Source organism: Pocillopora damicornis, chromosome 8 (assembly GCF_964200805.1).
Source record: "Pocillopora damicornis chromosome 8, jaPocDami1.2, whole genome shotgun sequence".
NCBI classification, from domain to species: domain Eukaryota; kingdom Metazoa; phylum Cnidaria; class Anthozoa; order Scleractinia; family Pocilloporidae; genus Pocillopora; species Pocillopora damicornis.
The window spans coordinates 16,702,466-16,725,377 of NC_142677.1; the positions used below are offsets into that span (position 1 = coordinate 16,702,466).

Consider the following 22,912-nt stretch of genomic DNA (forward strand, 5'->3'; position numbering starts at 1 on the left):
TAGGATCTCCACGGAGATTCATGTCTTTTCAAGATAAGGAGGTATTCGTAGCAGCCTTTCTCTGTTTTCAGTCTCTTATAACTCCGGGATGACTCACCAGGCAGCTTTCAGATCTTGAAACAAATTTTGCATCACAATCTCAAAATCATCTCTTGTACATACACACTTATCGCCTCTTACATAAATTTGCTTTTACTGACTAGCATGAAAATTTTGCGGATTTTAATTACCGCAGATTAAAAAAAAAAAAATTCCGCAAAAACTAATCTTTATCAAAAAGACTTGTTCTTAGTTGAATATAGAGCTCCTCTTGACGTAAATTTTTGGTCTAAGGTGATGAATATCAGACGGAAACATTATGAAGTTTCACTATCAAGTGGTGGGCTGTAACAACTCGATTTCGCAACTGATTTACTTGGAGACATCTCTTTCCCTCTCAATAAAGTAAACCAAAAAAATTGGCTCCCTGCAAAAATTTCTAATTTAGAACCAGAAAATTTTTTTTCGGCATATTAGTATATTCGCGGTCTTGTATAATGCCGTGAATAAATTGGTGACACACATCGCTCGAGTGTGGAGGCTGGACACCAGCATGTTGATGCTGCGCAGGCGCACATTTTCAGGTGGAAGCACGCCACCCAGAACAAGTGCCGAAAAAACCTCGCGAGATATTTTCAATTTCGCGGTCTACCTTCCTCGTTTCATTGTAAGATTTTGTGCTTTCCCTCGACCCGTCTTAAAAATGGCGACTCGGGCGAATGCACGATTGAAATCCTACAAGAACAAAGCTTTAGATACTGCAGAGATGAGGCGAAGGCGAGAAGAAGAAGGAGTACAACTCCGTAAGGCCAAACGGGAAGAACAAGTAAGAAAATATGTACAAAATTGCAGCGTGTTTGTACGTAAATTTTCGATTGATGTTTTTCAAACATTGTCTCTGGATTCTTCAATTGTTACCGTCACGGCCTCGTGTGTTTCCTTGTAGATGTTTAAAAGAAGAAATGTTGATGTGACAGGAAAATCGTCTACGCAGCCTGGTGAACTGGAGAGTCTTCTTAGCACTAACCACGTTGGTCAGGTAGGGAAAGCCTACTATGTGTGTCGCAATACATTCGCAAAAACTTAATGAAGATCTTGTTTAGTGCTTGGTGAAGAGGAATTCCTTTATTTAGTCATTTGATTGTATTGACATTATTATTTGCTGAACTTATTTGTTTTAAATGCTTTAAAACTATGTTACAAAGTCACTTATCATATTCGTGCTTATATATGAGCTCCGTAACAATTATCGTTCCCGGTCTCCTTAAATCCGGAAACTTTAAGCTCATGTGAGTTACAAACATACATCATGTTCCATAAATATTTGCTATTTTCTATTTTGTCTATGAACTAAAATGAGTGATGTTCTTAAAACGGAACCATGCTCATTTTCGTGCATTTCCTTTTACATCGCGTTTATTTAATTGAAATTATAAATCAGTGCACGTCATCAATGAAGAAGTTTTTTTTTCCGTGTGATTCGTCTTTGTGGTGTTACATTCATAGCCCAAATGTTATCATTTCTCAAATGATTTTTTTAATGTTGTCGACATCAAGTATTAAATTTGTTGGTAGCTTATACGATTCTAGTAATTCAATTACTTCTCGTCTTTCGCTGGATACTTTTTTTACGCATTAGTTGGTTCCACTTGAATTATGGACATCATTTAAAGTGATCATGCCTTGAAATAAACTCATGCACTTCTATCCTTTAGAAGGTGACATTTGGGCTTCATCCTCTCTGTCAGAAACAGTGGGTTTTGAAGCCTACCAGCCCTTTGAAATTTTATCAGCCTTCATATAAGAATATAGGAATTGCTTGGGGCCACTCTTGTATTGTGTGATCCAAATCAAATTTTCTCAGTTTACAACCAGCCCGAATTTTTGGGGTTGTAACATTACAGGAAGGCTTAATTCTGTTCCAAAAATAATGCATGGACTAAAACTAGTCACTTTGAAGCAAGCAAATTGACTTTCATTCTTATTTGGTATTTACAATCAATGCAAAAAGCAGTGCAAAACTTGGAATTAATAGTTCAGTTCTTGTATGTGTTGTATGACAAAGCATGCTTAAAACTTTAAGTTTTGAGCAGTCAAGTAGATGTGATATTCTAGTCATGAGCACTCAAATTTTAGTCTCATTGCTAAGCAAGTGACTAGTAGTAAAATGAGACACTGTCAATTGTTTTTTTTCTTTTGTCAGGATGTATTTTCACCTGATGTAGTGGAAGCATTATACTCAGAAGAACAGGAAAAGCAGTTAGCAGCTATGCAAAAATTCAGAAAACTTTTATCAAAAGGTTTGTTTTATGTCCCAAAGTTTGGTGTTTGCTTATGCTTGTCTAAGACATGTAAAATTGTTTTTTGTTATTACTGTAATTATTTTTTTTACTAATGTTCTGTTATTATTATTATTGTGATTGCTGTTGAAAAGGTTCTTACCTTTCAAACAAATTCATACCTCTGTAGACCATGTTTACACAATCCCCTTTGGCATGATACAAAAACCTCAGTGATTTAGACAACAATAACTTTATTTGTTGTAACAATCACTCAGCTTAACAAGATGCACAACTGTTTTCAAATAATGCTTATTTGGCCAATCCTCTCATCTCAGGTCTGGCACCAGCTTAACCAGGACTTCAGAATTCAAGTCAAACACCAAACAGGAATTCTGATTTTTTAACCTTCCCTGCTATTTTCCACTCAACCCTGCAGAAAAAATTGCCAGAGATTTTTTTTTTTCAAAGCAATACTTTTGTGTTGGTGTTTGAATAGTGTTCTATGAATTTACATGGCGAAACCTAAAATTTTTGTTGTGTGGCCTTTGCTGAAACATGGTACATAACCATTGTGCTCAATATTCCTGAGCTATGCTCCAGGGGAAAGAGTGCTTCCACATTTACAGCTAACTTTGTTATTAATGTAATTTTTTTGTTGTTGTTGCTTGCAGAACCCCACCCACCAATTGATGATGTAATTAGGTGTGAGGTTATTCCTAGATTTATCTACTTCTTGCAGCGAAATGACAATAGCATGTTACAGGTAGGATATTTTAAAGGCAGGGTTTTCCTTTTTGGAATAGAATGTGTTGTAGGTAGGGCTGAAACAAGTTGGTTTTAATCTCAAATGACAGGATTTCTCATTTTTCTGTAGCCAGAGACCAAGTAATTACTCTATTTTTGTTCCCCTAAAACAGTTTTGAGGCAAACAGAATGATTGTTTGAGAGGGGCTGATACAGTTTATGTTGAAAGGAAAACAGACTTAAGGTCCAGAGTAAATGTTAAATCTGTGACCTACTCAATGCTTGTAGTTATTGTACATCTTGTATTGATTATGACTTGTTTTCAGTAATTTTCTCAATAATTTATTTCAAAGTTTGAAGCTGCTTGGGCACTGACAAATATTGCATCTGGGACATCACCACAAACCCAGTGCGTGGTTCAAGCTGGGGCCGTTCCTGTGTTCATTACATTACTTGAATCCCCACATGTAGATGTTCAGGAGCAGGTCAGTTTAGTTTAACAGAGCAATTTAACTTACATAGAAGCATGTTCTTTTCTTGGCTTCCTAGACTAAAGAAGCTAAGAGTATTGCCACTCCTCATTCCAGGTTACTTAATTTTTTCCCAAATCTGTAAAATGATGTTGTGGTGGGGTGTCTTGTCTTAAGGTTTCTTTTTATCATTGACCTTTTAGGCAGTCTGGGCTCTTGGAAACATAGCTGGAGATAGTGCAGAGTGCAGAGATTATGTTCTTAACTTAGGGATGTTACAGCCAGTTCTGGAGTAAGTTAACAGATGGATCTATTGTATAGTTTTTGTCTCTACTTTTTTCATTTCTCAAGCTACATTTCCATAGCATGTTTGAGAGAAATATGCTTCTGTTAAGTGTTTGAATTAAGGGAGGATATTTCAAACCATTAACCTTCTTCTGATATTTAAGGAGAGTGGTTTCTAAGATTTTTGTAACCAATGCTGCCTTTTAAAGCCAGCTGTCTTGGTTGAACAAATAAGAATAAAGTGCTCAATTTCTTTATTTAGTGTGGTCAAGGTTATATTGTTTGCTGACAACTGTTTTTTTTTTTAAGGCTATTAAAGCAGTCACCAAGGATATCAATGACGAAGAACTTAGTTTGGGCCTTGTCCAATTTGTGTAGAGGAAAAAATCCACCACCTGACTTCTCAAAGGTATTCTATGTGATGTTTCCTGATGCATTTTTAGTCAAATCTATTGGAAGCTGTCTTTCCATTGGAATGAGGCAAACAGTTGCATTTGGAATTGGCATGTAGCTGAGGAGTAGTGTTCATCCCATGAGAGGCACGAAGGAGAGTGTAAACAGCAGCCTTGTGCAGGGTTCTTCACCATTTATCTGTTCTCATTATGGCCAAAGAATGACTCTTGAGAATGGGGTTTGCTCATTTAAAAATGTCAATGCAGTCAAGGTGACAGCCTTAAAGGCAGAACACATCATCTGCATTTAGAATAAAATGCTTTCGGATATAACTACTGTGATAATAATTAGAGGGAAAAATGAGGGTTAGAACAGTTATTTGAAAGTGTTACAATTAAAAACAATTTTTATGACATAAAGAATGATCTACACTCATTGTATTTATTTTAGGTGTCTGCATGTTTGCCAGTACTAGCTCGTCTCCTCTTTATCAATGATCCTGATGTCCTCGCTGATTCATGCTGGGCACTGTCGTATCTGTCAGATGGTCCGAATGAGAAGATTCAAGCAGTCATAGATTCTGGTGTTTGCAGAAGATTAGTAGAACTATTAGTGTAAGACTTAAAACAGTCTTATCATGAACACAATTTATTTGAGTCTCACCATATGTCTCAGCCATAGATTCTGGTGTTTGCAGAAGATTAGTAGAACTATTAATGTAAGACTTAAAACAGTCTTATCATGAACACAATTTATTTAAGTCTCACCATATGTCTCAGCACAATCCAGTGAGTTCTACACAACCAGGAAATTGGTTTAACTGAAAAATAATTTTGCAACAATAAGGTATTGTCATTTGTCTTTGAAAAGAATTTCTTTGATTTGGGTCACAGATTTTTTTGTTTGCTAGTCATTGTCTTAAAACCTGGACTGGAAGCACCTGTGCCATGAGAAACAATGTCCATATATTGTACCAGTGCTATAGTTTGAACTGGTTTGGTTTGTGTACATCTTCATGTCTTATTTAATTTTTTTTCTTTGTTGCAGGCACAATCTTAGTCATGTTGTTTCAGCAGCACTCAGAGCAGTGGGAAATATTGTAACTGGTGATGATGTACAAACTCAGGTAGAGCTTGGGTCTCTTTTTTTTTCTCAATCCAGTATTAGGAATCATGGTTTTAGTGTTTTACCTATTCATACTAGTAAGCGCCATATGAGAGCAATTTTCATACAAGTGTTAAAAGTAATTCAACATTATAGTTTTGCTCACCATTGCAGAGTGTTTGATATTAAAAAAAAAAATTGTGCCACTCCCTCAACCAATCAGATTGAAAACTAAAAACACCGGAACCTGTGGTAACTTGTCTTTTTACTGTTTTGGTGCAACAGATCATCCTAAACTGCAATGCTCTTCCAAGTCTATTACATCTATTAAGCAATTCAAGAGAAAGCATCAGAAAGGAGGCATGCTGGACAATATCTAACATCACAGCTGGTAATAGAGCACAGATTCAGGTAAGGTTGGATGCGCTAAATAGGATCAAAAATTATATAGGATGTAGAATAAATGGTTTATTTCTAATCACTTTGCAACTTAAAGAAAAAAAAGAATTACACAATTATTACAAAGGATAATATCAGTAATAACATTAAAAAGAACTATCAGTGGTTTAAAGCAAGTTTGTTAAAAAATTTGTTTGTGTATCTGTTACATTTGTAAATAAAATATGTCGATTAGATATAAAATTCCAATAAATTAGTTTGGGATTTAAGCTTAATAATGTTAATCATTACCCTTGCTTTCTAATGCCTACTTTTTTCAATAGGCTGTGATTGATTCTAACATTATTCCCATGTTGGTGGAGATCCTTGCCAAGGCAGAGTTTAAAACAAGAAAAGAAGCAGCATGGGCTATAACCAATGCCACCTCTGGAGGAACAGCGGAGCAGATCAAGTGAGTTAATAGTGATTACAGTTATTCTAGCAAGCATATATTTAGGAGGGTGAGGTGAATATTGCTATGATGAAGTGTAGGATATTTATTGTACATCTTTCACTTAAACCAGCAATTGCTTTTGTTTATTGCCCTCTGGAGATTGTTAGATAAATTGCATTGTTTCCCACCCACAGATTGGTTCAGCTGAATTTAGTTGAAGTCCTTGTTGATTACCTATTTGTTTTAAGTGACCCTGGTAATGGTAGTGGCACTCTAAAAATTCGGACCTCAAGTATCAAACTTTGTAATAAGAAATGTAATGGCACTCAGTAATAAGCATGGGTAGATTTGTTTTGGTGACGATGCAATATCTAACTATGTCCAGCTAGACTAGGTTTTTCATGATAACACAGGCAGGTTTTTTTTTTCCTTGGACAGATACCTTGTGAGTCAAGACGTAATTAGACCTCTTTGTGACCTGTTAACTGTTATGGATTCAAAGATAGTTCAAGTAGCACTCAGTGGACTAGAAAACATCCTCAGAATTGGAAAGCAGGATGCATTTCAAACAGATGGTGTCAACCAGTTCGCTGTCATGGTAGAGGAGGCATACGGTAAGGAATTTGTTTCTGCTTCTGATGCAGAAACACTGTAGTTCATGATGTACGTCTACAATGTGTACCATCAGACCCAGGAAACTACAATAGCTGAATCAAATTTGAAAGAGAAAATGTTTCGTTCTTCCATAGGCTTAGACAAGATTGAATTCCTTCAGAGTCACGACAATGAAGAAATCTACAGAAAAGCGTTCGAAATAATTGAGTACTATTTCAGTGGCGAAGACGAGGACGATAAAATCATGCCAGGCATTGATCAGAATTCCGACCAATACCAATTTGGGGCTGGCGTTGCTATGCCTCATGGAGGCTTCCAATTGTAAACAGTGGGTTACACGATTCAGTGGAGACTTGAGTTATTCCCCATCCCTACAGTGGACGAGACATGCTCTTCCAGGCAATGGAGGAGTCGTAGACAACCGTCCAAGCTTCCCTGACCTTCCCCTCCCCTCATGAAAATGCCACGCATACACTTACCCTGAGTGTAAAAAGCGCGGGCGGATATGCCCATCGCGTATGAGCGAGTAGAGAGAGAGTGAGATATATTATGGTGCGTCCCAAAGAACTTCCCACCCAACAAACCCCATAATAAAAAGACCCCACGGACATTCCTGCCCCCGTCAATAGGGGCAAAGCGCAACAGCGCACTGAAAGAAAGTACCCCAAGGATATTTCCCTTAATAATTGGCAAGAACGAAGAGAGAGAGCAACCGAGTGATTAGTTAATGTTAGCTTTGTTGAACTTCAACCAGTGCAGAAAATGAAAATGTACAGTACACTTGTTATCTTGGACAAACCAAAGCCAAGGACTTTACTAATTTCGAGAGGCATTGGTGTACGGAATCAAATACTTAGAAAAGACTATTGAATGTTACAAAGCTGAATGCGATTTAGTTTGCATCAAGAATTGCTACAAGGTATTAAACATTTTTAATTTAAGGCAAAGACTTGATATTATGGTATTAGCGTAAAAGGCTTGTATATACACAATAAATATTCCAAGAGTTTCTAGCTGAACTGACTTTTTGGGTTTTTCATTCCATTTTCTTTTCCTCGCGCAGAAAAGGTTTCAGGACTAATGTTATTCAAGTTGTCAGACCCTTGTCGACGTTCACTTTTTTCAGACGTTCTCTCTTCCCTTCAGCAATCATCATTTACAAAACCAGCTTAATGTAAGGTCAACAAGACTGCGTTTACTCCAGCAGGTTGCTTATTAACCTGCTTCGGAGAATTTACTTTAGTCTACTAAAACATTAGACAAGTAATCAAATGGTGGCCTCAATAGTCTTTTGATGATATATCACAAAGATGCGTGGTTAGCCCCTCCCCTCCGTAAAATCTTAAGGTACCTCTTTTGCAAACTGGAAGCATATTAAATTTTTAGGCACGGTTAACGACTGGTTGAAGAACAAGTGGTTTAATTCATTTGCTGGTGCGCTCAGCGGTTTACTGACAAGTTGCTTGAGAGTCATCTTGCCCGAAGTCATGTCGTCGGAAACCTGAGACAGGTCGCCCGAAATCAAGAGTCATGCTGCCCATTTTCATCACGCAAAAACATCAAATTAAATGGCATGTTTTTAAAAAGTGCTGATGATACTGATCGATCGAACTACCCTTTAGGTGTTTGATCCTAAGAGTGACTAGCATCTAATTTCTCCTTGCAATATCACCACTAAATCACATATTAATATCAAGAGAATAAAGGAAATAATCACAAACTAAAGAAACTCTTGATTGTTAGACAAATTCTCCCTATCAGCATCTCGGTAAATGTACAGAGAACAGTATGGAGAATATGAATACCGATGTTAGGGTGTTCAGGGTTATTACTAACGTTACCGAACCTTCAATAGTAAAATTTCAATGCAAATGCAATCTGATTCAAACGTTCTGTAAGACATATGTAATCAACATAAACATTGTTTATTTAATTCAACCAATACGAATTAACGGAGTACGAAACACTCGTGGGAACGAAACGAGAAACGTCAGTTCAAGAAACTTTTAACGGTGGCCAATTTACATTATCAACAGAGTTGATAAAGCTTTATTATTTTGTTATACCCCTCATCGACGAAGCACAGTTTCTTCAGAAACTTGCTCTCTTTAAACAGTGCAACGCTTTATTTTGTTGATATAGGAACGAACAACACTTTTTTTTTTTGAGTAGTCTGCAGTCTTAATGGTGTCGAAAACCAGCACCGCTTGAGTGAGTGATAAAGATTTCTCAAATTTACGAGACTTCCGTTGGAACGAAACGAGTAAATACATACATACATACTTTATTTTTTAACGTAGGTCGAAAAGTGGCAGCTAAAAAAGCTGATGTGGACCTACCTACTGTCTATAAAAAGTTATAAATGAAACCTATCTAAAAATGTTTACAGAAATTTTCTCACAAAAATATGAATATAATTAATTGAACCTTCTATTAAAATTGTTTACATAAATTTTCGCACAAAAATTTAAAAATCATTCATTGAACCTTTCTATTAAAAATGTTTTCAGAAATATTTGCAAAAAATATGTACAAGATTGTTAATTAAACCTAGTTATTATATGAAAATTTTTCTTTACAGAGCAACAAAATATATTTCTTTAAAATACCACTTATAAGTTAGTAATAAATGAAATTGTCTACATCTTTGTTGAGATTAGTAATGGTTCCTGGAATAAATTTCACTTTTCTGAACTGAGTCTTGTTGCATTTTAGGTTTGTTTTGAACTTCTCAAGTTAATCTAATAGCCTAAATAAACTGTCGAGAGAATTCCATACAATCTGGCGGGGCCCTGAAATAGCGGAAACTGTTCCTTGCACGATCTGTTTTTATGCGTTTGATTTCAAGGAATGGGCCTTTGCGCTTTGCGCTTCCGCGTTCAGTTGAATTCTGTGAAAGTGACAAACGAAAGTAACCTGCTGTTCAGGCCTTGCTTGACTTTAAAAACTTCAATTACTGATCTTCTTTTATATATGTATTCCAAGTCTTACCATTTGATAAGGTCAAGGACTTCATGGTCCAAATAGTTTTTCGATATTTTATGAATAATTCTTCCTGCCTCGATATGCAAGTTTTCCATTTCAATAAACACTTTGTCGCAACAGAGCAACTACCCCAGACTCCGATACGGTAAGTCACTCGAGATATTACAGTCTTAAGATAAGTTTCTTCCAAAAGATGTGATGGGAGATAACTCATCTTCCTCAAGACACGTAGCTGGTTATCAAAAGCTTTTAGCGCTTTATCTACATGTTCTCTCCATAGCAGTTAGTTATCAATCAGAACTCCTAATAGTTTTGTTTTAGGTTGTTTTGGTAGCCACATCTAACTGGTAATAAAGGTCCTACAAATCTATTTTTTGCATATCACTAGGTAAATCAAAACGTAAACAACCACGAGCTAAAGAAAAGAGACGCACTTCGTTATAAAGAGGGTAAAAGAGGGGTACATACTGCACGGTAGAACAGCATTTACTACAGTAGTCACTTTATCAAGAGCGAACAAACGTTTAGAAGGCGAGGCTACCAGGCAAAATGATTGCGCGGGATATTTCTCAACATTGCATAAGGGTGACAGACGCGTGATCGATCAGTCTCACGTTTATAAGTTCTAGATCGAATGGAAGCGACTTCGTTGTGTAGAGTATTATCTATTCAAAGTCACGTAGTGTCAGGCTATGTAGGAAACGATTCTGCCACATTTCCTCTTCAGGTTGGTAACTTAATACGAATAGAAATGTGCCCACGCTCTTGAAGCTTATGCTCAGTTAATGACTGGACAAATGCAAGCGAAACATTTTAAACGCAGATCCGTAGTTAAATGTATCAGTACTGTGGTTTTTGCTAATTTTCTCAGACGTTCATGATGTGAATAATCTATTCGTGTGATAACTGACGAATTATAAGATTTGTTACCTTTCCTCTTATCTCCACCCACCCCTCCTTCGGTAAACTCAAAACCTAGTTCACTTGCTGGCTCAGTTTCTGAGGTCTTAATTTGTCACCCCTCCATCTCCAAAAAATGTGAATGTGTTCATATTGGAAGAGTGAAAGTCTCTGTAGCTTGGAAGGCTCAGGCCTTCTGGACTCTGGATTGTGGACTAAAGCCAGTCATTTTGTTGTGCTCTTTGGCAAACACTTCACTCTCAAACTACCCCTGTCCACCAGTGATATAAATTGGTTCCATAAAATGCTTCATGGAACAGAAACTGAGCTTAACATGTTGTAGCTTTGCGATTGGTTGACCAGGTTGTGGTTTGAGATGTTGGTGCTTAAACTCAAGTCGGTTTGTTGTTTTGCATTGATAGGTAAGATAGATACCATTTTCCAGTTTCCACCAAAGAATACATAATTACTAGAGAAGTTAGAAACAATTGATAAAAGGTGTGGGGAGTGGGGGAGGGGGTGTCAACCTGATAAAGACTACCACCCTAGCTCGGCAAGGTGTTAATCTTCCTAGTTGTCTCATGAGAAATTAGAAAGTTAGATAAGAGAAACTAGGATAAGCTACTGAATAGGACTCTAAGCCTTAAAGACTCAACCTTCCAGTTTCTTGGTTTAGGTTCTTGGATTTGATGTTGACACAATCAATTCAGTCCAGCTTTCCAACCACACAGGTAAGTGTGACAAACCTTTTGACTCCTTTACACAATAGAGCTTTTTTATGTGAACAAATATGCTTTATTGGGATACATATTGTGTTTTTGGGTGGGAAAGTGCAGAGGTGAAAAGAGGAAGATGTGTGTTTTCCTCTTTGCTGCCTAATCTCTCTTTCACCTCTTTCAACTCTTTAACCATTTGCACCATAACATCAGTATGCTTATTATCCACACTGTTCTCTATACATTTCCTTAAGCGCTGACAGGGAGAATGTGTTTAAAAATCAATAACTTCTTCAGTTGGGGGTCATTTCCTTTAGGGATAAATTAGATATTAATTGCTCATAGGGTTTATTGGGCTAATTTGTCAAGAATCCAAGGTGATCCATGACCATAAGAGTCAAAGTTACTTAGTTTTCAGTACCTTAAATGCATATACATCAATATGCAAGTTCTTCTGATAATTGCCAGTTATATGTCTGTTACATCTTTTGGTTAATCTTTGCAAATGGATCCTCTGTTTTTGGTCATTTTTAACTATCCTCTCAAAAATGCAGAACACAACTAGATAAAGTAAGAAGCTTAATGTGCCCTTCTCGTGTCTTACTGGTAAAGAACCTTAGAGGTTGGTCATTTTTAATGAAGGAGAGCTGAAGAACCTACACAAGACCCTTTGGGGCAAGTATGAATACCATCAAGTCACTCAATAACCTGTGAGTGACACTGTCACACTATTTCTGTCAATTGTTGTCTTCTTTTTTTCAAAGGATATGACCATGTAAAAGGGCAAGTTCTGGATGCTAATGAACTCAAAGTCTTATTTGAAGGTCTCAAACTGAACAAATTACATCATTTCTCTCACCTTCTGACAGGTACAATATTTATTGCAAATAACAGGGATTAATAATGTAGTTTGATCATCTGGAACAACCAGGCTACATGATAAACTTTTATGCCTGGCTCCAAACCATTTTTTGCAAAACCACAGACATACTGTGTAATGTTTAATTTTCAACATCGTAATTTAATAAGATGCTGAACTAATTATAGAGTGACAACTTTGATTTAACCGGGGCTATCTTGCATTTTCTGGTCAATGAAGACTAGATCAAAACAAGGTAATCGGTGTTTGTGATTCTTTTCTGACCAATCACAGCCAAGGCCATACAAAATCCTTCATTGAAGTTATTACACTGTAGTTTCTGGCCATTTTATAAATTATATATATCTTTTTTCCGTCATGCTAACACTATGATGAGTGACTTACCTTGGTGAGTTTGGCTGCAAGTGAGACTCTCAAATTTACCTGATCAATCAAGACTATTTTTATTATTGCTCTCAGTGTTTTGATAGTATATTAATTTGTTTTGTCCAAGGTTATGTAGGTTCAAAATCATTTTTGGAGGAGGTACTTCAAGTTGTCCATGATCTACGACAAGCAAATCCTAACCTAGTGTTTGGTATGTATCTGAGCTGTGAGTTTTCTAGTTGAGGAACAGTGGTATGCAATAACATTCAGTACTGAATTGGAGTTGGTTTGATCATCAAATTTTGAAATTATTTCTTTTTACTTTTAAAGTTTGTGATCCTGTCATGGGCGATGCAGGGAAATTTGTAAGTATTACTTTGTGACAAGGATGACCGACTGAAAAAGAATTTGCTCTAAATTTTACATTCAGATTCTTTACAACTTTGCAGATAGAGGAATCTTAATATTACAATATGCTTCTAAAATTTTGGGCTTGCTGAACGTGTGTTCGAGTTACAGGTAATTAAATTCAAAATTAAGGGGGTTTCTGAGAAGTTGCTATTGGCAGGTTCATTTTCCAGGAAAATTAACATTACTTGTTTAGAAAATTAGTGAGAATTTTTTGTTCTAAGATAAAAATGAAAAGGAGGAAAAACTCAAATTCATTACAGAATTCGTCTTTAAAAATAACAAAACAAGCCTTTTAAATATCATGAATCTATCCTCCATACATAAAACACAAAGGTATGCAAAATATTCTTGTCTATATCTCGTTTTCTCTCTTTGATAGTATGTTCCTGAAGAGTTGTTACCAGTCTACAGAGACCAGCTCCTTCCATTAGCAGATATTATAACTCCAAATCAGTTTGAAGCAGAGTGAGTAACTTTTAAAACTTTCTTCTTTAAAAGAGTAATTATTCTTGATTTTGGTTGCAGAGCGATGCCAACGTGCTGTGCAAAAGTACATTATTTACTCTCCTCATGGAACCATGATGTACCCAGATTTAGACCAGGGATAACCTTCAAAGAAATTTGTCTTGGAGGAATGCATTTTCACATCTCAGTTTATGTGTAATAAATTATAGGGGGCATTAGGAACAGTATTAATAACTGAAGTGTAATCAATTTCTATGACTATTTTTAATAGACTTCTGACTGGCATGAAGATAACCAATGAAAGCGAAGCCTTTAAGGTATAATGGATCATTAGATTTTAAACACAAAACCATTATTTTATAGATTTTAACTGTGCTTTGTGGAGAATTCTACCAATTATCTTCAGTTGTTTATAATACATAAATTTGGATTTGATGATAATAGAAATTTCATTGATTGATAGACGAAAGCAGACATTATCATTGTTGTCAATTTGACTCATCTCAAGTCTCACTTTGAACTAAGAACTCTCCATTTGAAAAAGTGAACTTTCTATATCAAATTTTCATGGGTTCCATGCATGGTAGGAATGACTGAGCTGCCCTTTCGTGAAATTCCTTTTTGTTTGAAATGTATGATATCATGGTTATATATTCTGAGGTGTTTTTTGTGTATTTTGTGTTTTTTCTTTTGTTTGATTGTCAGGCTATGAAGATACTACATGAAAGAGGTACCAAGACTGTGGTAATTACAAGCTCAGAACTGGGAGATAACAAAACACTAATAGCTCTTGGCAGCTCTGTTAATGGTGAGTTCTGATTGTTTCTTTTCATAAGACTACAAGGTAAATTTTTCAAGCCTTCTGTAGCCTTTTAGAGATTTAAAAATATGTGAGAGACTTGACTTCTTGTGAGCAATGAACATGCTCCATACACTTGAGAGATCTTGTGTGAAAATAAGATGATGAATAAGGTAAAAAGGTTTTCTGCAGCTTCTACATACCATTTTACCACGTCATTAGATAACCACCACATGTGTGTGATCTTGTATGGAGATAGGATATTAATAAATATTGTAACAAGGTTTTCTGCAGCCTCTACGTACATTTTATCATATCATTACATAACAACTACAGTCATACCCCTTACATCTACCATTCTTGTATCTCTCTTTTTATGGGAAGCAAAGGCCATTAACATTCTGTCTATGCTAAATATAAAACCAAAACAGCTTTCCATGGCTCCTAACTATTTGGTTCATATTTTTTTCTTTTCTTATTTAAAGAGGGGGGGGGGGGAGACAGGGATGGTTAAGACATTGACATTGTATTTTGCATTTTGAGGTACAACATACCATCATTAAGATACCATCAACTATACAAGAGTGCAAGTGCTCTCCTTCAGACTTGTGCCTCTCTGATACTGTTAGTCAGAATATATTTACTTATTTCTCTTGAAAAAAGAAGCACTAAATATCTGTTCTAATTCTATCAACCAAGGCAACAAAAAGTGCATTAGGATGGAAATTCCTAAAGTAGATGCCATCTTCACTGGAACAGGAGATTTGTTTGCTAGTGTTCTTCTTGCCTGGCTTCATAGACATCCAGATGATTTAGCACATGCCTGTGAGGCAACTGTATCAACAGTTCAAGCAGTGCTGAAACGAACGCTAGCTCATGCACAGCGTAAGTGATATTGTCCAAGATAGAGTATATTAATACAACTGAATTTATCATTCTACGTATTTTGAATTTTGTAAACTAAAAATGGTTAAAGAGAGTTCCTGCAGGAAAAAAATGCTGCAACTTTGTAGAACTGCAAAACTTACCAACAGGTCTTGAGCTGAAATGATAATCTTTGCCAATTATGGTCAAAAGTTCATAATTATATGATTGTTTCCCTCAAAAGCTATAGACTTTAAGCTACAGATCTCTACCTTTTACTTAGGCATATGGTGGGGTTTTCATTGGGACATCTTACTAGCAAGTAATAATTCCTTGGTCTTGGTTACCTTATATGAGTACAGCAAAACCTTCTGTTCTTTTAAAGGAAATGGCTTAGTTTGAAAAGGTCCATGTGTTTTATAGATTTCAGCAGTACATTAACCTTTTATACCCAAGCATCAGTATGAATACTGTTCTCCATACATTTCCTGAGCTGCTGACAAGGAAAATTAGTTGAACAATCAAGAGTTCCTTTAGATGGTGATCATTCCCTTCATTTGACTTTGATGTTTGATTCAGGGGTGATATTGTAAGAAGAAGTTAGATTTTTTTTTTCTTTTTTTTAAATATTTTATTGTGTTTTTCCGTTTTACATTAAAAAAAAAAAAAAAAGTCATATCATCGTAGCCATATCATCGGCAAATGTAGTTAAATTAATATCATGTTCATTCCGAATATTGATGCCCTTAATCTCATCACTGCCTCTAATGTATATAGCAAGCGTTTCTAGAGCAATGATAAAGAGATAGGGGGATAGTGGATAGAAGAAGTTAGATGCTAGTCACTCTTAAGGGTTAAAAGGTTAAGAATCAGTTTGAGGGGAAAAAAGGCAGTTGCCAAAACGAAAAACCCAGATGCTGAATCATAGACATCTCTACTTTCTACATAATGGTTTTTTTTTTAAATTAATGATCAGGTAGAAAATAAGTAATTGTTAGCTTATTAACAAATAGATTTCACTGATTCTTCTTCTTTTTTTGTCAGGACTGGCTGGAGAAGGAAACAAACCTACAGCTGGACAAATTGAGCTACGGCTTGTTCAAAGTCTTGATGACATTAGGAATCCAAACATAACATTCAAAGCTCAAATAGTTTGAGACTGACCATTTTTCTTTCTTTTTTAAGTAGAAACAAGTTACTCAGAGATTAGTTTTCCCTAAAATAAATTATTGTAATAAATTGACCAATGTAGAGCAAAATGTGCTGTAGAATTCAAGATATATTCCACATTATACTGTGTAATAAAATTTAGGATGTCTCTGTTTTTAAGGGTTAGATGCAAATTCAAATTTCTTGCTCTTGGGAGTGGAAAATTTTCTATCCCCCAACCTGATACCTATTATAAATTTCTTGCCATGGCCTTCATGATTGAGGGATGGGGCTGAATAAAGAAATTACAAGCCTGTCCACTGATTTGAAATTTGTTGTGAGGTATAAACGTTCTTGAAGGGATGTCAGAGTGAAAGAAACAACTCTTAATTTTTAAATGTTATGCCATATGGAAAAAAACATGCATGGTTCAAACTACCTTGGTTTATTGTGCTGTAACTCGTAAGACTTCTGTACACACAACATGCTCCCTCACCTATGCCCTTGCCTGCTACTGACTAGCATACAACAATAACTTTCTCAATTTTTGCTTTCATGAAAACCACTATTTATCCTGAAGATATGTACGTGAATAAAACCTTATTAAATATATATTTTTTTCATCCGTGTCTTCATTTCACGTCAGTGCTAGTGTCTACTAAACCCTTGTGACTTTAGTCACTTGGGTGTGGTCAAATGTCACTGGGCAAGTTGGTTGGGTGTTTGGGTATAGTTTTCAAGTCCAGTATTGTAAGTTTTATTTCATGTTCATTGATTACAATCAGAATGTGGTCTACTTCTCTTTAATGTCGAATGTGCTTGCTAACTAGTGGCAGGATCTTAAACCGGATGTGAGAAAGAGGCAGAGATGGAGCTTATGGATATTAAGACGACTTATTGGTATGACACACCACCACTAAAAAGTTTTTTTTTCTGATTAGCTTCGGGTCAGTTTGAAACACAGCCTGCACTTTTTTCAAGCCTCAACCCTCCCTTCCCCCTTCCAACCGCAGCTTATATAATAACTAATAGAGTGCGTTTCATTTTCTGGTATTTGAGCTTCGGTTCTTTTTACGGAGAGGTTCGGTATGGTTCACCGTGCGTTTTACAACTCTAAGCATTTACTAATTTGCCTTAAGGGAAATTTTTCTGCAAGGAATTGGTCTTTATTTTTGGTAACATTTGAAGACTACATTTGGTTTATCATTCCACTGTACAATGTTATTTAACATTGTGTGTGTTAATATCTTTAGAGTAATTATGTCGGCCGAAAATCTCACTTTTTGAGTATTTCAACGATGGTACTTGTAAAACGGCATAGAACGTGAGTCCGAAATGAAAGTCTCTTCATCTTTCTCGTATATTTCCACAGTTGTTTATGGGTCATACTTGCCACCCTTTATGTCTTTTGTACTCTTTCCGTAAAATTTGTGAAGTCGATGAAATTTTGGTTGTAGATATAAGAAAATCATATCTGTGCACTGCGGTGAAGAAACGAATATAAGAGATCCTCGCAGCCATAAACACTACTGAACTAGTAAGTTAGACGCTTTACTAACGTCGCAAACATATTTAACTTCTCACAAAACAATAGAGAAGTGAGACAATCCTAGGGTATTACGTCGGTAACACTGAACGCATTTGGGATATTAAACAGAATTCTAACAGAATATGAATATTCTACCGACTTTGGATAGTACCATATTCTGTTTGAATCCTTTGCTATTAATAAGAGATGGGCTCCGCAAGATCCAAATTGATCATCTATGAAGACTTTAAAATACGAGAAAATGCGATGTCTGAAGACAATTTATTATATTCCTTTCCATACCTCATAAAAAAGAAAAATAGAAAAAGGAAACTCCAACGCCTCTTTTCTCCCCCCCCCCCCCAAAAAGAAGATGTAAATTCTACTTAAATTGAGGTGAAGGCATTAAAAAATCCTTCTAACTCGTTCCTCATCGAATATTTCTCGATTGATGAACTGTCTAAGGAAGCTAATTTAGCTGCGGGGCTGGCTGGATTTATAACTTGTTTTAATTGTTCTTATATGCATTTCTTAGGGTGCTGACAAAAATAATTTGTCGGTGATCGTTTCCTATATTCTCATGACCTCCATGCTTGATTCAAGGGTGATGTTGTTGGGGGAAATGAGATGCTTAATCAGGGACCGCACAGCAAGTTTTTGGGTGGGGGAGGCTATTTTTGGCTCCGTTATTTTTGTTAAATTATTTTTTGTTTAATTTATTTTTATTTTTGCAAAGCCCCCCCTCCCCCAGCCCCTCCCTCTGTGCGGTCCCTGTTAACACTCGAAAGGGTCAAAGAGTGGAGAGTATAGTTTCAGAGAAACTTGTCAAAATGTAAAGGTGATACTGTAGTCTGATCATCGACTTACAACAACTCGACTCTGATTATGATTTCCGCTTAGGCTGTCGAAACGTCATTAACCTCTACCGACAGCAGTCCTTCTCAGGACTACACTCACCCAGACTGGATCAGAAAACACTTAATGTTACCCCCGGGTTCAAACCATTTACTGTAAAATGATGAGGGTAACCCAATAACAGAGCTCTATTCGTCTACGGAGGAATAGCATTACAGAGCACATAGAAATTTTAAATTGAGTGGCAAAAGTGATCCGGGATTGGTTTACTTTTACTTTACTTTACTCTGTGATTGGTCTATAGAAATATACACCACCATCTCAACCAATCAGATGCAAAACTAAAACTAATCACGACTTCATCATTGGAAAACTATAGGTTTCTAAATAGACTAATCAGGACGATCCTTTGAGGTTTTCTTCATCAAACAGAATTCAGTTATTTGTTGCTGACTTCAACTTTATAACTTCCAACTCGTCCTAACTTGAGGAACTCCACAGTTTCTGTTTTAGAATTTGGAAAAGGGTAAAGAACAATTAAAAGCAAACCTTTTTAACTTTTTACCGTTATTTTTGCCCCTAACTATTGCAAACAGGTACTCTGTGAAATACAAAACTACCATTATCGTGCAAACTACGTTGGAAATGACGTGGTATCGCCATTGTTTACTCCTCCACACTTTCAACACGGCAACATTTAGGTACATCGCTTGCAGCCACAACGATACAGTGTTAAAAAATACATCTATTGCTAGACCAGTAACGCAACGAGCCAAGAATTGCCAGATGAGACTCTCAAAGTAACCATCAGGCGTTTGGAAGTCATCTGGGTACATGAAATTGTACAATTGGCTGAATCCTACCGCTGACACTAGGGCGTTTGCTTCGGTTAGGACAAGTTGAATGCTAACGTCTGCAACAAAACGCATACTTCGAGGGGTGCGGGTTATGCCTGCTGGAAAATTTCTTGGGCGTGATCTGCAGCAGCGAGAGAGTAGTTTGTAGGCGTATTCCCAGATGTAATCCCTCATGGAAACTGTTAAGCGCTCTATGAGGTCAATCACAGCATGACCAGCGCCCAAAGCGACAAATAACCAAAAGCTTACCAACTCTGCCTGCATAATACGGAAGACAAAAGCTGCTGCAGTATATAAAGTACCTATCAAGAGGTGCAAAACTCCAGGGTGAACTAGGTTGAACTTTGGTACGGCAGTGCGAACAATCACTTTCGGGATCGATAGAAATAACGGGCTTAAACCTGCGATGAACACTTTCTCAATCTCCGATTTTTCGTTATACCATGGGAAGATCTTGTAGACGAGTAAGAAACAAATAGGTAAGCCAAATATAAACTGCAAGGCTAGAAGACCTGTGGTCTTAAATAGGGTCTTCTTGGAGTACAAATGCTCGGGTATAATATATTTAGCTATGATCACGCTATTCGTCATTACCATTGAGGTAAACAGAACATTTAAGGGGTAACTCATCCATGAGTGTTTGTAGATACCAAATATTTGTAGATACAGGCGATAGCAACAGTCGGTAAAAGCAGCAAGGAGATTAACCGTGAAAAGGTTAAGATCTTTCATAAATGAAAAACCAAATATACATAACATTATGGAAAAATGCCAAAGCTGAATGAAGAACCCTTCTATCGACTGGCTAGTGACACGGATGCTCTGAATCACTCGTGGCATGCTGTACCATTGAGCTGTCTTCTCGTAACAAAGATCTGCGGTGTTGAAATCTAAGACTGCGATGGCAATCGCAAGCAAACCGATGGAAGAGCCAAACACAAACTGCATTATAAAGACCGTCTTAAAACAAGTAACAAGGAATTTAAGAGACGGAGGTCGGGACAACTTCCACGCCATTTTGCCGTAATGTCCTGGAAGGGGATCGAATTCTTGAAAGACGGTATCGACACCGCGGGAATCAAATCTTGTGAAATCTGCAAGGTTATCTTCCTCAAGTAAACCTTGGTCATCATCAGCTCCTTGACATTCTGTTGGGGAGTAATTTTCGATTACACTTCCAGTGAAACTTTCAATGATGTATACAAGGAATTCCACCACAGCGCTTAACATTCTTTCCTCCGCTGGCTTCAACTCGAACGACTGATCAGCAGTTTGACGAACTTTCAGTTTCTGCACAGTCGGTTTGGTAGTGCCAAATTCTGCACATTACTAATCCGCTGTGATTGTTTCCCAGTTGAACAATCCGAAATTGAAATGAATCTGTTTCCGGGAATTTGGGGAATGTAATGTGATACACGAGCAACGACATGAAAGCATAGTTAATCGAAGGGACCTCGATTAACTATGATGAAAGTGAAAACATAGGCATGGCTAGAAATCGAGGTCAGTCAGCGGCTGATGTCGCGGACGCAACACGAGCTGCGTTTCACCTTACTGCGTCTGCGCATCCCACTAAAATCAAACATCTTCTTTTTTGAGTTGAGTTCCTCTTTCCTCCTTGTCCCTTTGGCCTTTGCATATTCACTTTGTACTTTTCCACAAATTTTTCTTAAAGATTCATTAACTTCTAGTCTAATTTTTTCATCATTGCTAATTGCAAATGCATTTCCCGGAACAGAGTAATCAAACAGATCAACATAAGTATAAGATAATTTCATGTTTGACTCATGCATGTGCAAATTTGATGGGGTTGAACAAGATGGTTCTCCATTGCCATGGGTGTGATTTCTATCATTTTTCTGTGTCTTGATAAAATCATGCCACAATTTCAGCAAAGGGTAGGGTACGTCCACAGCTAAGATGATATTCCTTGTCACTGTCTTGGCAGCATAGGCTAAAGAGGGACTTTCAATCCCCAACTTTCATTTTCAAAATGAATCAAATGAAGGTGTATCAGACATTTTGCATAACTTCTTTATTATTTTCTTTCCGAGATATTGCTTGAGAAGCTGTTAAAATCTTGTCCAAGTAAGAAGCTTACTATTTTGTTTTTCAAGTCAGATTATTTTCGCGCCAATGCTGCAATCTATGTCAATCTTTGAGCATTCAGTAGCTGCCCTGTAGCGGTATTGTCCATAACAGGCTAGGTTACTATGTTTTTACAAAATGGCGATTGAATAGTTCTTTGATATGTTTTCAGATCTTATAATTTTAGTTTTTGAGTCAACGTCTCTACTGGGAACAAGACCCATAAGAAAAAAATTTTTTTTGGACTTTTGGAAGTCGTTTGGCAGCGTGGATTCACACTTTTATGACTTCAAATAGCCTTCAATTAGAAGGTCGGCTTTCGAAGAGATCGGACAGACGTTGGCAATTGATAAAACAACCCTTGTTGTGGCTGCAGGAGAAGCTTTAGCTGACCAACATAAGCCATTTTAAGACACTTAAGGCACCAAAAAGGTTTAAAGTTTCTTCGACTGGGGCAGATCGTAGCGAAATCGTAAGAGTTTGAGAACGGAGGTGAGTGATCTGGATACTCTTCTAATACATTTTAGACGTGGGCATTTTTAGTACACGCTTCCAGAAAATTACTGTGTCTGATTTTCAAAATTTTCCCACAGAAAGCCTTATGCAGCCGCCATATTTAAACTCCGTAATTATTTGTCTTTTATGCGCATGCTTAGCCGCCATGATGTCTTCGATTTCTAGCCATGGATTCTAACGGAAAACATTTTAATCCTCTCTCTTATTTGAAGGATGAAACTATAGGTTTATTGAAGGGGGTAAATTACATGGCGTTGAGAAGTCAAATTCTAGTTATACAGGTAACGTTAAGGCTGCACTCGAGCGGTTTACAGTCAAGTCGCCCGAGAGTCATCCCGCCCGAAGTCATGTCGCCCGAAACCTGAGTCATGTTGCCCGATATTTTCGTTATGGATGCACTTGAGAAGTTTGGAGAGCACTCAAAAAGCTAGAGTTGTTCTCGGCTGCGCTTCGAGCTACTCTTACGTATTTTTCGTGCTCTCCAAACATCCCGCGTGCATCCATAACTCGATATACGCACGCTAAACATGAACAAATTTTTAAATTTCAGACTGGAAATAGGCAATAAAGTTGAGAAACTGTTATCACTAAAGCGCCCTTTGTTTCCGACAACACTATGAGGATTCTATAAGCGTTGTTCGCTCTTTTGAACAATGGGAAACGTTGTTCGTATTTAACAACAAAATTAAGCGTTGTTCTTTTGGTATGTAATCGTTTCTTACTCACGGACGTTTCGTAAGCTTGACCACTGACTTTATCTTGGTTTCTT

The 22,912-nt window shown here is 36.9% G+C and overlaps 3 protein-coding genes across 3 annotated transcripts; 2 read left to right on the forward strand and 1 right to left on the reverse strand.

The window, feature by feature from the left end:
- The first annotated feature begins 580 nt into the window (after window positions 1-580).
- On the forward strand, window positions 581-7,783 carry LOC113672025 (importin subunit alpha-7). The gene is made up of 13 exons (XM_027188293.2): window positions 581-865; window positions 986-1,078; window positions 2,243-2,339; window positions 2,993-3,084; window positions 3,419-3,550; window positions 3,739-3,827; window positions 4,130-4,229; window positions 4,664-4,827; window positions 5,261-5,339; window positions 5,603-5,728; window positions 6,040-6,167; window positions 6,588-6,763; window positions 6,899-7,783. The coding sequence occupies exons 1-13, from the start codon at window positions 593-595 to the stop codon at window positions 7,087-7,089; spliced, it is 1,740 nt and encodes a 579-aa protein (XP_027044094.2). The 5' UTR covers window positions 581-592; the 3' UTR covers window positions 7,090-7,783.
- A 2,494-nt stretch (window positions 7,784-10,277) lies between these two features.
- On the forward strand, window positions 10,278-16,922 carry LOC113672044 (pyridoxal kinase). The gene is made up of 10 exons (XM_027188318.2): window positions 10,278-10,476; window positions 11,326-11,380; window positions 12,130-12,234; window positions 12,739-12,822; window positions 12,942-12,976; window positions 13,402-13,487; window positions 13,759-13,804; window positions 14,193-14,295; window positions 14,986-15,171; window positions 16,195-16,922. Exons 1-10 carry the CDS (start codon window positions 10,384-10,386, stop codon window positions 16,305-16,307), a joined length of 906 nt encoding a protein of 301 aa, XP_027044119.1. The 5' UTR covers window positions 10,278-10,383; the 3' UTR covers window positions 16,308-16,922.
- A 2,021-nt stretch (window positions 16,923-18,943) lies between these two features.
- On the reverse strand, window positions 18,944-22,721 carry LOC149041641 (uncharacterized). Its single transcript, XM_089214187.1, has one exon. The coding sequence runs from the start codon at window positions 20,767-20,769 to the stop codon at window positions 19,192-19,194; it is 1,578 nt and encodes a 525-aa protein (XP_089070313.1). The 5' UTR covers window positions 20,770-22,721; the 3' UTR covers window positions 18,944-19,191.
- Window positions 22,722-22,912: the final 191 nt, after the last annotated feature.